The following is a 15914-nucleotide window of genomic DNA, read 5'->3' as shown; positions in this document are numbered from 1 at the left end:
TGAATTCTTTTTCCACTCAGTGCTGCCAGATGTTGCTGACTGTTTCCAGCCCAAAATCTGTCGAAAAAACGCTGAAAACCAAAAAGCGCTGCCCAACAATCAATAGACTATAATAACCTGGGTTGAGGCTGAGGACTGGGGGTTGGGGGATGTCGTGTCGGGGAGGAAGATCACAAGCGTTTCTACACTGTTCTTAGTATATGTATGCAAAGAACGGGGGCTATGGCATCTCTTTGGGAGATCTAAACAGGTGTATGAGGGCAGACCGGGGCTGGCGGGCACGCCGTTGTAAAACCGCCCACATTTTCACTACCCGCCAATGTTTTTTTTTACCCGCAAAAATTAACTAAAAACCGCCTGGCAACTTAAATTCAAAATCTGGCAACACTGTTTCCACTGCACCATGGCTTTATATACTATACTGGAATATAAAGCAAAGTCAGATCTTACTGTCCTAATTAAATACTTAAAAGTCTTGACATGATCGCATTTTATTTTGGTCAAATAAGCGTAATCTAGAGGTCTTTGCCCTTCATATAAGCCACTTCTGATACTAAATGATCAACTAGAAGTCAAGTTCAGTGGTGTAAAGTAACTAATTACAAACACTCAAATTACTGTAATTGAGTAGTTTTTCTCAGGAATTGTAATTTACTAAGTAGTTTTAAATATGTGTACTTTTACTTTGCCTTGAGTACATTTTTGCGCTGTATCGGTACTTTTACTCCACTACTTTCCTTCCACCTGCAGTCACTACTTTATTTTTTCTCGTCTATGGGGATGAGAAAAATCAGTCCTGTGATTCCTGTCCAATCAAATCACACATAGAAGGTAAATTGCATCATAATGAACCACCTCAAGACATGGGCGATTTATAAATGCAGCAAACGGTTTGGAGTTATTGAAAATGTTCAAGAAGTGTCCAAAGTCTTTACACACATTGAGACTATTTAGATGCATGTCACTGATGAGAAGGTGATGGATGTTTACTGTATGAGAACGAAAATGGCCTTAAACACCCAGCAGACACATGATGTCAACATGACATCAGAATGACGTTGTACTTGAACATCATGGGGACGTTGCATTTTGTTGGTAATAAAAATCAGGTTGACATCAGAACTCAACGTCAGGCCAATGTTAATCCAACCAAATATCAATTCTATCAGATGTTTTATTTTGGTTGCCATAACTGATGAATAAATGTCAGTATTTGACATCAATATGATGTTTGTTTAAGATGTTGACTCAACGTTGAATTTTGGTCACTTTCTAACACAACCTAAAATCAACCAAATATCAACGTCATTATTGGACATCAAAATAACGTCCTTAGACGCTGGCTAGACATTGAATTTTGGTCACCTGACATAACAACCTAAATCTAACCTAATAATAACGTCTTATGACGTTGTGTGTCTGCTGGGCAATAACTAGATGCACTACAGAATGTTACGTTTACACACACATGCACAAGTTACTTGTAAACGCGTCAGCTTTTCACAGTGTAATACTCACGACTCACTACTCTTGAGTACTTTTAAAAGGGCTACTTTTTAATCATACTTTGAGTAATATTTACAGCAGATACTTTTACTCTACTTGCACTACATTTTTAGGCAAATAATGCTACTTTTACTTGAGTATGATTTTTCAGTACTCTATCCACTACTGGTAGGTTATTATTTGTTGTTCCTTAAACTTAGATAGGCCACAAGACTTTTGTCAGGTAGTGTATATTTGGACGTCTATTAGATGCGTTTTGAGCACAAAATTGCTTGGCGGGATTTCTACTGTGCAATAATGTAAATCCCAAAGTGCTTAATCAAGCAACACTTGCTATGAATGAATATATATATATATATTGAATATATATATATATATATATATATATATATATATATATGAATGAATATATATATATATATATATGAATGAATATATATATATATATATATGAATGAATATATATATATATATATATATGAATGAATATATATATATATGAATGAATATATATATATGAATGAATATATATATATATGAATATATATATATATATATATATATATATATATATATATATATATATATATATATATATATATATATATATATATATATATATATATATTTTTTCACACAACAGTTCTGTCTGGTTCTTCAGTCTCATTGGCTGATATTCTGCAATAACAGCACTCATACAGCCTCCTTACCCTTCTGTATTACTCCACCCACATAGAGTGACAGCAGATGAATAAACTCACTACAGTTTGATAAATATTGCAGCTGTTGGATAACATAATGTACTTTTGGGGCATTTTTAGACAAGAATGTAGTTGTTTAGATTGCAACTATGCAATTTATTTATAAGGATAGTGCCTATTTTAAATATTTATAATTTTGGAGATTCAGCGCATTGGCATCCATCAGCCTGTCATACTGAGCAGAGCAAAGACAATTGACGTTCCACCACAAGATGGCGACAGAGACATAATAAGTCCTTAGGGGAGAAAAACTCCGCAAAATGTCAAACTATAGCTGATCAAATTATTATTAAACAGGGAAGTGAGATTCTAAGTCGATCTCTCTCTTTTGTTTGTTGTAGTGCTGTATTTATACCATAGTAATCAGGTAGTGTTTGCTTTGCTTTGGCTTTTTCGACGTTAATTATTGTGATCTCCCGATTGTAACAGAGAAATACTGGGAAATGTCTCTAGACTGATGGCATTTCATGCCGTTCAGCCTTATAATCATAAAATGTGAGCAAAATCACCTGTTTTGTCATTACTTCAGACATTACGCTAGAGAATCATTCAAAAACTAGCTCTAAAGTGACGTTTGTGAATGAGCAACGGTTTCCGGAATAAAGTAGTTCCTCATACAAAAGGATTTTTAGACTGTGTTTGGTTTTCTTTTTTATATACCCGATTATGCCGTCGAACTGTTGTATAAATACAATATCAAACTGGTAGCAGTGTGATATGGCTGTATGTCATCACTGGTGGGACACTAAGGCACTCGGGCTGCTGCCTCGTACCAACACACGCCTCCCACTAGTGCCAATATACAGCAATATCACACTGCAACAAGAGTAATATTGCTCATATCTACATAAATAAAATTATTACAGTCAATTGCGAAAGACAAGTGTCTTGGCAAAATTCTAAACAAAGATTATAAAACAAGACTCAATTTGGACTGTCAGGGAACATCTAATAGACGTCTAAAACATCTAATAGACATCTAGTCAATAAATAGACAAAAATGAATGAACACACGTGGAGTCTGTCTGTTGGATGGCTACTTTAGTTTTGGACTGTTGTTAGACTTCTGTTAAATTTTGACTGACCGCTCAAATTTATACTTGTTTTTGAGGCATCTATGTTTGCACATCTATTAGACGTATTTTAAACACAAAGTGGCTTGGCGGGATATTTTGCTGTGCAAATCCTATGTTCATTTTTTATCAAAATGTTTTTTTGTTTTTTTTGACCAATTGCTTTATTTCACATGTGCATGCTTAATGTCTATTGCATTTATCAATATGGAATTCGTCACATTCAAGATGTAGAATATTTATACTGCTGGTGGTGTTAATGATGGAGACCTGTTGAGCACAGTTTGGATGCCATCTTAGTTTGAAGAAGCAAACATACCTTTAATCGCTAACATCTCAGCTAGCATTTTTTTCTTTTAAGGAAAAAAAGGAAAATGATTTGGGGTTACATTCATTATGGGGCGTGCAAGAGTTCTGCAGAGTGGATAGCAACATCCACAGCCTGAGGTATCAAGACAATTGTGCTGCCCATTACATTACAAGCCACAGGAGAGGGCAAATTCTCCAGCAGGACAGCGCTCCTTCTCATACTTCAACCTCCACATCAAAGTTCCTGAAAGCAAAAAAGGTCAAGGTGCTCCAGGATTGGCCAGCCCAGTCACCAGACATGAACTTTATTGAGCATCTAACAAATCTAACGCTACTTCTGTTACGTGACAAGACTTTTGTCTAAGCAAAGTCAGACATTACCTAATTAAATAATTAAATATCAAGGCATAATCATATTTTATTTTGGTAAAATAAGCGTAATCTAGAGGCCTTTGCCTTTATAAGCCACTTCTGATACTAAATGATCAACTAGAAGTCAAGTTATTATGTGTTGTTCCTAAAACTTGGATAGGCGACAAGTATTTTCTGACAAGTATTACTGTGCAATAATGTAAATCCTAAAGTGCATTTATTGTTGTTATTATTATTATTATTTCACTTTTGCAGTGTGTGATCCACCTGCAGGATCTTGGCTTGGTTATTGAGTAAAAACGCTGGGGAATGAAGTGAATTCGTTGTGTTAACTGTGTCATTTACAGACCGATTGGCTCTGTGTGTGTCCTGCAGGGGGTCCGGAGGGTCTGTGAAGGATCTGAGGTGGAACAGCATGAGGCACCAAAACAATGACATTACCACAGATGTCAGAGCCGAGGTTATAGTTACACAATTTAGAATGAGCTGTTATTTCTATACTAATTTCCGGTTTAGTGTACATTTTAATTTGGTTTTAGTTCTTTCCATGGCTTTTAGACTTATTTATTTTTAATTTGAGGCCACATTTGTTTTGTTTACATATATATATATATATATATATATATTTTAGTTTTGGTAATTCTAGTTTAGAGTTCAGAGCTAACAGAACACTATTTTAGTAATTATTATTTGATTTTTAGTTTTCAGTAAAAGTTTTTAGTTTACTTTAGTTTTAGCTTTTAATTTATTGTGATTTAAGTTAACAATTTTTTTTTTTTACCAATAGTTTTAGTTTACTAAAATAACAAGGGTCAGAGTGACAAGTTTGCAATCATTTAGGCTCAATCCACACTCTATATATATATATATATTGTAATATATATATTATACTGCACTATAAACACGTGGTAAAATATGAAATAGCATTCGCCTTTTGTGCACGTTGAAGATTTTGGCCTCAATGGCTTTCCATAGAGTGTTGTCGCCTGCTGTGACGTCAGAGTTTACGTCGGTGATCAAAATGAAGGAGCACACGAGGGAGCTAAAATTATATTGCTAAATCTGAACATATGACAATGGATAAAAGTAATGCCAATGCTGATCAACTGGGCGAAATATTCATCTGTTCCTATCCGGACTGTCACGCGTATTACAACCGAGAGTGGAAGCTACAAGCGCATCTCTGCAAACACACCGGAGAGGTCAGTCAACTCATACACATGTGCTCGAAGATTGGGGATAAATCTCATATTAGTAGCTAATGACTATCAAAGTACAACATTGTTCACAGTTTAAATAGCGCTAATGTTGTTTTGAAGTCATAATTTACATGTGATTTTTACACCACATATTCAAATTATGAAATAATGTTCGAATATGAAACCAACTTTACCTCAGTATTCATGTAATAATTGAGGTAAAGTTGGTTTCATATTCCGACTTTCTCCTTATTAATATATTTTCAGTAAAGTAACTTACTCTTTGTGAATTCTAAATTGGGAAAGCAGCCATCAACATACACTCACCGGCCACTATATTAGGTACACCTCACAAGACCCCCTTTTGCCTTCAGAACTGCCTTAATGCTTCGGGGCAAAGATTCAATAAGGTACTGCAAATATTCCTCAGAGATTTTGGCCTATATTGATATGATGGCATCACAGTTGCTGCAGATTTGTCGGCTGCACATCAATGATGCGAATCTCCCGTTCCACCACATCCCAAAGGTGCTCTTTTGGATTGAAATCTGGTGACTGTGGAGGCCATTTGAGTACAGTGAACTCATTGTCATGTTCAAGAATCCAGTCTGAGATGATTCACGCTTTATGACATGGTGCGTTATACTGCTGGAAGTTCCCATCAGAAGATGGGTACACTGTGGTCATAAAGGGATGGACATAGTCAGCAACAATACTCAGGTAGGCTGTGGTGTTCACACGATGCTCAATTGGTACTAATGAGCCCAAAGTTTGTCAAGAAAATATCCCCCACACATTACACCACCACCACCAGCCTGAAATGTTGATGCAAGGCAGGATGCATCCATGCTTTCATGTTGTTGATGCACAATTCTGATCCTATTATCTGAATGTCGCAGCAGAAATCGAGACTCGAGACCAGGCAACGCTTTTCCAATCTTCTATTGTCAAGTTTTGGAGAGCCTGTGTGAATTGTTGCCTCAGTTTCCTGTTCTTAGCTGACAGGAGTGGCACCCAGTGTGGTCTTCTGCTGCTGTAGCCCATCTGCCTCAAGGTTGGACGTGTTGTGCGTTCAGAGATGCTCTTTTGCAGACCTCGGTTGTAACGAGTGCTAATTTGAGTTACTGTTGCTTTTCTATCAGCTGGAACCAGTCTGGCCATTCTCCTCTGACCTCTGGCATCACAAGGCATTTGCGCCCACAGAACTGCCGCTCACTGGATATTTTCTCTTTTTCAGACCATTCTCTGTAAACCCTAGAGATGGTTGTGCGTGAAAATTCCAGTAGATCAGCAGTTTCTGAAATACAACCATGCCACGTTCAAAGTCACTTAAATCCCCTTTCTTCCCCATTCTGATGCTTGGTTTGAACTGCAGCAGATCATCTTGACCATGTCTACGTTCAATGATAAATGCAATGAGTTGCTGCTATGTAATTGGCTGATTAGAAATTTGTGTTAACGAGTAGCTGGACTGGTGTACCTAATAAAGTGGCCGGTGAGTGTAGTTTCACACAAAATATTCAAATTAGCAAGGTAAACATTACAGTTACTAACTTCACCTTAATATATATGTCAGGGTTAAAGCAAAAGTTCACATGTCAACATTCTCCCTGTTCTCTTGCAGAGGCCGTTTAAATGCAAATATAAGAAGTGCAGCAAATCTTTCTGTACGAAGCATCATCTTACTCGCCATGTTCTGACGCACACCGGTGAAAAACCTTACAGGTAAGTAAATACTATAGTGTTTTTCAATCGTACTGTGCATTTTACTGTATATATTTAAACATTACAACACCTTATTAATGAATTCTAAAATATAATGTAGTAATAAACTAATAAACTCCAATAAATACTGTAGTATAGTTTAGTTTTTACTACAGTAAAGTGTGGTGTATTGTAGTATAATATATCTTATAGTTGTAGATGACTTCAGTATTGGGTAGTTTGTTTGTTGTATTATTTTAGAATACTACTAAAGAATCACCATAAAAGATTAATTCTAGTACTGAAGCATTGCAGTGTTTACTATAAAGTACTATAGTAGTATTTTTTTGGATATGGATTGTAAGTTAAATATAAAAGCCGACAGTCATTTTCCTGTGGTTTGTTCACAGATGCACAGAAGACGGCTGTAAAGAAGGTTTCACCACAAATGGCAACTTACAGAAACACATTTCCCGGATTCACAGACAAGAGACAAAACAGTACATAGTAAGTAAATGTAAAGTCATTTTACAACATAAGTGTTATACAAGTACTAAGCGTCACCGCTAAAGTAATGGTTTAAATATTTAAAGTTGGCTCTAAAGGTCCCATGAAATTAAAATCAGGCTTTTTTTAGATGTTAGTATCAGTATTGGTAGTTTTTAGGATATCTACAAGCTAGTGCACTACTAAACAGTAACAAAATTTACCTTTAGAAGATTTAAACTGATGTAGACATGTGAAGCTTGCAGTTTGTCACTTCCGCCTAAATGGATCAACGGTTTTATTCATGTCACCTCATACTTTAGTTTCTCATCAAATCTTGACCAATCAGATGCTCTCTAGTATCTGACATGCCCCGCCCCCTTCAGGACTCTTCATATTTGCTTTTCGTTTGATTGACTTGAGCTCAAGCACTCTCACTGGCAGAGCTGTGATGAAATAAAATACTACTGACTGTTGTTTTTAAAAGGGGAAGAGCTACACTATGACCCACCCTCTCTTCGTGTTTTGGTTGAGATTACGTCAAACATCGAATAAAAATGCAGATGGTCTATAAAAAAATGGTCTTTTGATGCATTTCCTACTGTAAATATATTTATTATTCTAATATATTTTGGCATAAAAGATCAAATATGTAATTTTGACCTATACAATGTATTTTTGGCTATTGCTAAAAATGTAAACATGCAACATAAGACAGGTTTTGTGGTCCAGAGTCACAATTTTATATTAGTATTTATAATGTAGGACAGTAGGTATAATATTTGTTGTTATTGTCTGTGTATTTTTGTTTTTTGTAGTGTACATTTGAAGGCTGCGGCAAAGCATTCAAGAAAAATAATCAGCTGAAAACCCATGAGTGCACACACACTCAGCTCCTACCTTTCTTGTAAGATGTTTTCCACTGCTTTATCGCACATCTCCTTGTATTTTTAATCATTAATAAACTTGTTCAGTAAACTAGCGTAATACAACACTTAAATTAGAGCTTGTAAACAAACTCAAATGTGTGTGTGATCGTCAGGTGCACTCATGAAGGCTGCGGGAGACGCTTTCCTCAGCGTGGTAAACTGAAGCGCCATGAAAAAGTACATAAAGGTATTTTGCGTATTCAGAAGTTACTTTCAATTGTTGTTATTTTTTTCTTTTCTGTTAGTGATGACAGCATTTTCATGTTTGGAGTGAACTATCCCTCTAAGTCAGGGATGTCAAATTCAATTCCTGGAGGGCCGCAGCCCTGCACAGTTTAGTTCCAGCCCTGCTTCAACACACTTAGCTGTATAGGTTTCAATCAAGACTGAAATACTTAACTAGTTTGATCAGGTGTGTTTAATTTGGGTTGGAACTAAACTGTGAAGGGCTGCGGCACTCCAGGAATTGAATTTGACATCCCTGCTCTAAGTCATGCATTTCATGGGAAAATGGTGAAAATTTCCTCCATATTATCTACTCCTAGGCTACTCTTGTGAGACCGAGGGCTGTTCGTTTGTTGCCAAAAACTGGACAGAGATGACAAGCCATAAAAAAGTACATATAGGTAAGGCATAATGTTTTGATCTGAATCTTAATAGTCATCTAAAGCATCTTTACACTCAAAGCCAGCACAGTAAAGTACATTTGAATTAATTTCAAGCAGACACAGATTTTCATCTGATGCGTGTATTTGCAGCAGCTCCACGTCCACAACTTCACGCATTGTGTTAAATTAGGCTTTACAGTCTCCTTTACTTCCATTGTTTCTGTTCAGCAAAGAAAACTCAACCAACCCCGTGACGTCAGACATAGTGACATTCCAAGATGGCTGTGCCCTAGGTCTAAAATCTATAGTAAAACACGCCGTTTTCTGCTAAATGCTTACATTAATCGAGTTTGTTTAATATATTTTCATTAAAGTGGAATCCAATGTACAAAATAAGGTTAACTTGACTGAGTGCTTCATTTCCCCTTTAAGCTTTTAAATGTCACTTTAAGCTGAATACTATGCTGCGTCTCAATTCGCATACTTGTAACACGCCCTAAAAGTATGTACTTTTTTTGTGAAGGAAAAGTATATACTTTTGAGTGTGTAACAGACGAGTATGCACACTTTGGGACATACTACTTCCTCAATAACAAATCGTTGTGTTGCTCCGTTTCGAGCCCTTTCAATCATCTCAACATATCGTCAACATTTCTGTGGTATTTAATTTCCTACCTTATTGGAGAAGCAGCAGCAGGTTAATCAGCCATTCACGAGTCTTTCTAGGGGTGTGAATCTACACTGGTCTCACGGTTCTGTTCGGTTACGATTATCATGCCATCGATTCGGTTCAATTCGATATCTCAGTGCATTGACGATGCTTTCCATACATAATTAGATTTTTTCTTCACAACACAAGAATTTTTTAAAATTAAAATTTATAAATGTGTTAATATTATATTTGAAACACAATTTTGTTCTTTAATACAGCAGTAAGATGTGAACTGCACCTTTAATTTGACCTGCTCAAAGAAAACACTCTCTCTGAATGTATCAAACAAAACTCCAGTACATGCACAGAAGACAGCATGAGCATTGATAGCAAATAAACTAATGTAAATATTATACCGCTTGCTTTCTGAGCACTGTCAAGTGAGGTCTTACACCCCTATGATTGGTTATTGTCTTCACCCGCTCAACAGAAAGGGCGGCGCTTGGCTTTAGAAACGAAAGTGCTGTTCACCGATGGCAGGAAGAACAGCCGCGGTTACACTCTATATGTGCAATCCATAATCCATAATAGACACAGTGGAGAAAACTCACACCTCAGGCACGCTCGTGTCTGGATCCACAAGTATCGCTTTAACAGCCGAGAGGAGAGGAAACGTTACCTCACAAATACGCCAGCGGGTCAAATGTCCAAAGTGTGTGTAAGAGAGAGAGAGAGATAGAGATGGATTTTTACAGCATCTCTCCCTAGTAGTGAAATAGTGGCATAGTTATGTGCATAATTATCTACCTTTTAAGTAGTAGGAGCGTTTTATTTAGTCGCCCTCGCCTCCTTCGCCATAGTATTCTACTGCGACATTGCACATAGGAGAAAAATGACGTCAGTACGTAATAACCAGTTATGATCTATTACTGAACCGATATCGAATTGTTCCCATCTGTATCTCCTCAGGTCTTTGGATAATTTTGCATTAATTTTGCATACGTTAATGTCCAAACACGTCTTTATTTAAGTTCAGTATGGTTGCTGCAGATGAAATATAACACAGAAAACGCGGTTTGAATGTTTTCCAGTGGACTAGATATTAATGAACAGTTATACAAACATCTTAACCGAAGCCTCTGTGCTTGACGGTTGGTCTCGCGCGTCCATCAGGTTTGTAGTTTGACACTTTTCACACGCGTTTGTAGTTCTAATCGAATTCACGTCCAATGTCCAATGTACTGTGGGTAATGTAAGCGGTTAGAGTATGTACGCTTGCACACTTCAAACTTTGACCGGGAATAGTAAACCATCCGGGAACCTTTGACGTTCTCTTTTCAACATACTACGATTTGGGACACACCAATTCTATTTTCAAATACTATTTAGGACGGATACTATGCAGATTGGGACGCAATGCTAACGTCTTGAAAAATATCTAGTAAAATATTATTTACTGTCATCATGGCAAAGATAAAATACAGCAGTTATTAGGAATTAATAATGTTAATAAATTAATAATGCCTAGTGGTTAGTGCGCCGACATATGGTGCAGTAACACGTCAGGGCGTCCCGAGTTCAAATCCCGGCTCGGGGACGTTTCCCTACCCTACCCCTCTCTCTCTCGCTCTCTCTCTCCAACTTCGCTTCCTGTCTTAATACTGTCCTATCTAATAAAAGCAAAAGAGGCCAAAAATAAATCTTAAAAAAAAAGAAATGTGTTGAATAAAATCTCTCTGTTAACAGAAATATACAGGGGGCGCAATACATACTGAAAAGCTAATAATTCTGACTTCAACCGTACATATGTTTTCTTGTGTGTGTGAATTCAGTGCGAGTTCAGTGCGATCAGTGTCAGAAAACCTTCAGGGACAGCTGGTTCCTGAAGCAGCATCAGCACGTTCACAGTGAAGAGCGTCTGGTGTTTCACTGTCCCCGAGATGGGTGCACCCGCTCCTACACCACCGCATTTAACCTGCAAAGCCACATTCTGTCCTTCCACGAACAGCAGCGCTCCTTCATCTGTGCCCATCCTGGCTGCGGAAAAGCCTTCTCCATGAAGGTAACAGCACTCTTGAGATTGTTCTTCTGACGTTTTCAGTATTTCACACAGAGATGACCATAGTCCTGTTTTTGAATCTGCCACTATACTGACACATAGGCATTAATAGCTCCGCCCTCTTCTGAAAAAGAGCACAATCTCATTTGAATTTAAAGCGACAGTCAATAAAATGACACAATTTGGATCAAAGCCTAAAAGGGTCAGTTTCAGAGAGTTATAAAACACAAACTAGAAAAATAGGGATAGTTCATCCAAAAATGAACATTTGTGGTTAATTTATTCAGCCATCTAAGATGTAGTTGACTTGTGTAAGAATGGGTTAATTACCCACAGCGGTTCGAACTGTAGTTCTGCCGAATGACTAAAAAGTTATCAGTATTGATGGTAAAAAAACTGTACATTCTAGTCAAACCATTATCTGCAATCTTATATCAGTATTAATAGCTATAAATGTGGGAGAGCGTTGATATTATGTGAGTGTATTGTATTGCAATATGGAACAGTTAAGTGTTGATGTTAAATCAAAAGTAATTCACAAATACTAGAAAATGAGATGATTTAATGACAATAATTCTCTATGGTTACAACTGAATTAGTTAGAAAATAACTGTATAAAATGATCAAATATGAAATGATAAAACATATGATATAAATTGTATCCAGCTTAAATGTAAAATTAAAGTTACCAGAGGTAGAAGGAGAGACACAGGGGTAGGGAGAGAGAGACAAAGAGAGCAGGCCCAGAAGTTAGCCTGATTGCAGTAGAGTCAGCGAAGATAGACTCCAAAGGAGGAGAGGAGCAGAGGAGGAAAGCAGACCAGGAAAAGACAGGCCAGGAAAAGAAAAGAGGCAGAGCAGCGTTTTACCAGCTATTTTGTCTCCTTCTTGACCATGTGACTAAAGCCCAAATGCTGAGACATTCAAACTGACCAATCAACATGTGACCACATCGTAAAACCCCCAAAGTCCACACACCAGGCCCTGATCTTATCAGTATCTGCCTTTGGAGTCAGTATGGACCTTCTTGAGTCAAAAATACATGTTTTGTCATGTAAACAAACGCATATAATAATTTAGCCTCTTACACTTGTTTCTCTTTAGTTAAAATATTTTTAGCTCAAAGCGTTGTCTTCTGGTATCCGCATAAGGCAAGTTAATACTTTGAGATTCAAAAATACACACATGCATGAAAACATAATTATCATCTGCAGCTCCTGACGATCCACTGAGGTCTTATGACGCAAAATTGTGCAGTTATTTTTACATTTTACAGAACACTATGTACTTTAGAGGTTGTTGATATACATAATTTGCAATGGGCATAACAGATAAAGTTCTATTAAACTGTTATATCCATTATAATATGTCTTTAGAAGTAGAAAGATTATGAATTTAAATTCCAACAAGTTGTTACTTTATTTTGACTAAATTTTTAATGTTTATTTTGATAAAATAATCCCCCCCCCCCCCCACCCACCCCCCGGGTTTAATTTAGATTATCCCCCATCATGTTAAATTGACTGCTAATTGTTTTGACGGTGCTCTTGAGTTGATTCGTCAGATTAATTCCAGTTTTGGTTTGATACTGACTAATCTAATCTAATGTATATGCACAAATATATTATTGTAAAGCATCCTGTAGAAAATACTAATTTAAAAGAAAGATTGGTGTTGGGGTATATATAATAATAATATATATTTTTTTATATTTATGTATCATATTTATTTTTGCCGCAGCAAAGTTTACAGCGCCATGGTGTGGTTCATGATCCTGAAAAGAAGCAGGTAACAACTAATTTATAAGTTTTATTGTATTGACTTTGATTTAATTGAGGGACATCAGAAATATTTTTGGAAAAAACTGTACTTTTGCTTTAATAAATCTGTCTGTTTTCCTCTTCTAGATGAAGCCCCGTCCAAAACGTTCACTGGCATCCCGCCTGAGTGGCTACAAATCAAAGAAGACCCGTCAAACTAAAACTGAATCGTCAGCGCCTCAGATCAGCCAATCGGAGAACCCTACACATCCTCAATCAGATAACCAGCTGCACTCTTTAAGCTCTGAAACGTTACCAAGTTCTACTTTAGAGCCTGTAAAATCTATTTGTTCTTCTGCAAATCCAGTGATGCATCTATTAGAGCCCTTCTTAGTGTAGACTTCAATGATCCATCAAGCCAATTGAATGATTTTACCCACAAGACACCATTTCTAAAGCAAAGTTTTTGGAGTTGTTGCAAACTAAACATACAACTGGAGGAAAAAAAGACTTTTATAATGAATTTTGATGTAATTAAGCTAATTTATGTTGGATATTTACATTCAACAGCCTTTATTACATATTCATGATTGTTTAATGTTCTGTGTACGTTTATTTTGCCTGCAAGTTCCTCTGTGGAGACTCTTAATTTGAAGCACATTGGGGCTAATAGCAAGCATTTCACATATGTTGTGTCGCAGTTGATTGTTCATCTAAACCTATCGAAAACATTGGCTATAAATTGAAGTCATCAATGAATCTAGTATGTAATTAGTTCATTCTAAGTGATATATACGAAGATATTCGTGTCATTACTGATCGGCGCTAGCTCTCTTGTATTGATGGTGTTTCCGAGTTGATGTATTACTTGTTAAACTAACGCTATTTCATGGCAATTCGTAAGTTTTTGATTTAGGGGCTAAAGGCTGATTTATACTTCTGCATCACGCTCACGCGTATGGTCTGGCGCAGTCTTCGCGCGGTCGCATAGCCATGGCCGACGCACACCTCAAAAAAATTTAACTACATGTCGCAGCAGGGCATAGCGCAAGCTTTGTGATTGGTTGGCTTGGTAGCTGTGACCAGTGTGGTCGGGACAGAGAGCAGTGTATACCTGTTAGAGCGAGTGTTTACATGTGTCGAGTCCTGTGAAGTAGCTCTAGATGGAAACTTTTGTTTTGGGTTTACCTTATGATTAAAGATGTTGCACGTCCTCTGGTTCCTGCCTCTGAATGAGCGAGTTTTAGCTACTTGTACATTGAGGTAGCGTTCAGAAAAAAACAAAACACCAACGAAGAAACTCCATACAGAGGAGCATAAAGACCTACTGCCAGCTAGCTTTTCGGAAGTGCTATTGCAGAGCAACAGCATGCAGAAGTATAAATGCACAACTACACGCAAGGCAGGCACCGTGGGTCACTTCAAAAAGGCTGCATTGGTCAATTCCGATTTTGTGACTCTATCCGATTTGTTTGATGACCTGCTTACATCACCTTTTAAAAGTGACTCGTATCCGATCGTCTGCATTTACACTGCACACGGCAAAGGCGCAATGACCAGGGAAAAAAAAAGAGCGGGCGCTGACTAACAGCTGATAATTAAAGAGCGCTCTTTTCTCTATTCCTGTATGTAATCTGTTTGCAGCCTTTGACAAGCTGGTTTGACTATAGTTTATGACAGAAAGGTTCTCATTTGTCCGTCTTCTTTTGATATATAGGCTTTTTTAAACCTTTAGGCATCTTAATGTAATGTCCATAGCGTGATGTATGCACTAGTTTTATATTAGTTTATATTGGTTACGTGGCGGACATTGCGCTCTCTTGCTCTCATTAACATGCTTAAATACCTGTGCTATATGACAATATGAAAGCTGATTAAGTCCTCGTGTATGAGATTTAAGGTTTGGGACTCTGCTGAAGTCTGTTCTGAAAAGAAAGTGTCAGACTTGACGTCATTCGCTATGGGTTTTACTGACACGCGACTCACATTGACAGGCAAAATCCAATCTACCTGCAGACATGACAACACAGATCCGAATCATATCGGATACATTTCCACATATGAACAAGGCCTGAATCTGATTTGAGTAAATCGGAATCCATGTGATTTGTTCCTGCTTACACGTACATGGGCCATATCCGATCTGTGCCACATGGGAGAAACAAATCGGAATTGGGTCACTTGAACAGTGCAGTGTAAATGCAGCCTAAGTCAACGCAGAAGTATAAATCAACATTAATTCGTACGATTTCCTGATCCCCAATGACAGTTGGGTTTAGGGGTGTGGTTTGATGCCACGCCTCCTTTTTAAAATCGTACCGTTTCGCACGACTGATTTCGTACAAACTCGCCCATTAAACTGATTAGTGGCGACCCCTGATAAATAAGGGAATAAGCCGAAGGAAAATGAATGAATCAATTTCTAAAATGCTAGGAAATCACCAAATGAAGTTAAACAATGCAATAAAAACAACAACACAAAAATGTATATAAATA

General features: G+C 37.3%; 1 protein-coding gene across 1 annotated transcript; it reads left to right on the top strand.

Annotated features, from left to right (window-relative positions):
• The first annotated feature begins 5022 nt into the window (after positions 1–5022).
• On the top strand, positions 5023–14177 carry gtf3aa (general transcription factor IIIAa). Its single transcript, XM_056458800.1, has 9 exons — positions 5023–5223; positions 6845–6945; positions 7335–7431; positions 8229–8317; positions 8453–8526; positions 8885–8965; positions 11432–11661; positions 13399–13446; positions 13566–14177. The coding sequence occupies exons 1-9, from the start codon at positions 5092–5094 to the stop codon at positions 13815–13817; spliced, it is 1104 nt and encodes a 367-aa protein (XP_056314775.1). The 5' UTR covers positions 5023–5091; the 3' UTR covers positions 13818–14177.
• The last annotated feature ends 1737 nt before the right edge of the window (positions 14178–15914 follow it).

Source organism: Danio aesculapii, chromosome 5 (genome assembly GCF_903798145.1).
Source record: "Danio aesculapii chromosome 5, fDanAes4.1, whole genome shotgun sequence".
Classification (NCBI taxonomy): Eukaryota; Metazoa; Chordata; class Actinopteri; order Cypriniformes; family Danionidae; genus Danio; species Danio aesculapii.
Note: the sequence above shows the minus strand (reverse complement) of the source record. Positions and strands in the feature narration are given on the sequence as shown.

What these genes read in the sequence shown, in the direction of transcription:
- gtf3aa (XM_056458800.1), top strand. Translation starts at nt 5,092, where the DNA reads ATGACAATGGATAAAAGTAATGCCAATGCTGATCAACTGGGCGAAATA. An exon ending in AAGAGACAAAACAGTACATA is followed by an intron (nt 7,432 to 8,228) that starts GTAAGTAAATGT and finishes TGTTTTTTGTAG; the next exon opens with TGTACATTTGAAGGCTGCGG. An exon ending in ACTCAGCTCCTACCTTTCTT is followed by an intron (nt 8,318 to 8,452) that starts GTAAGATGTTTT and finishes TGTGATCGTCAG; the next exon opens with GTGCACTCATGAAGGCTGCG.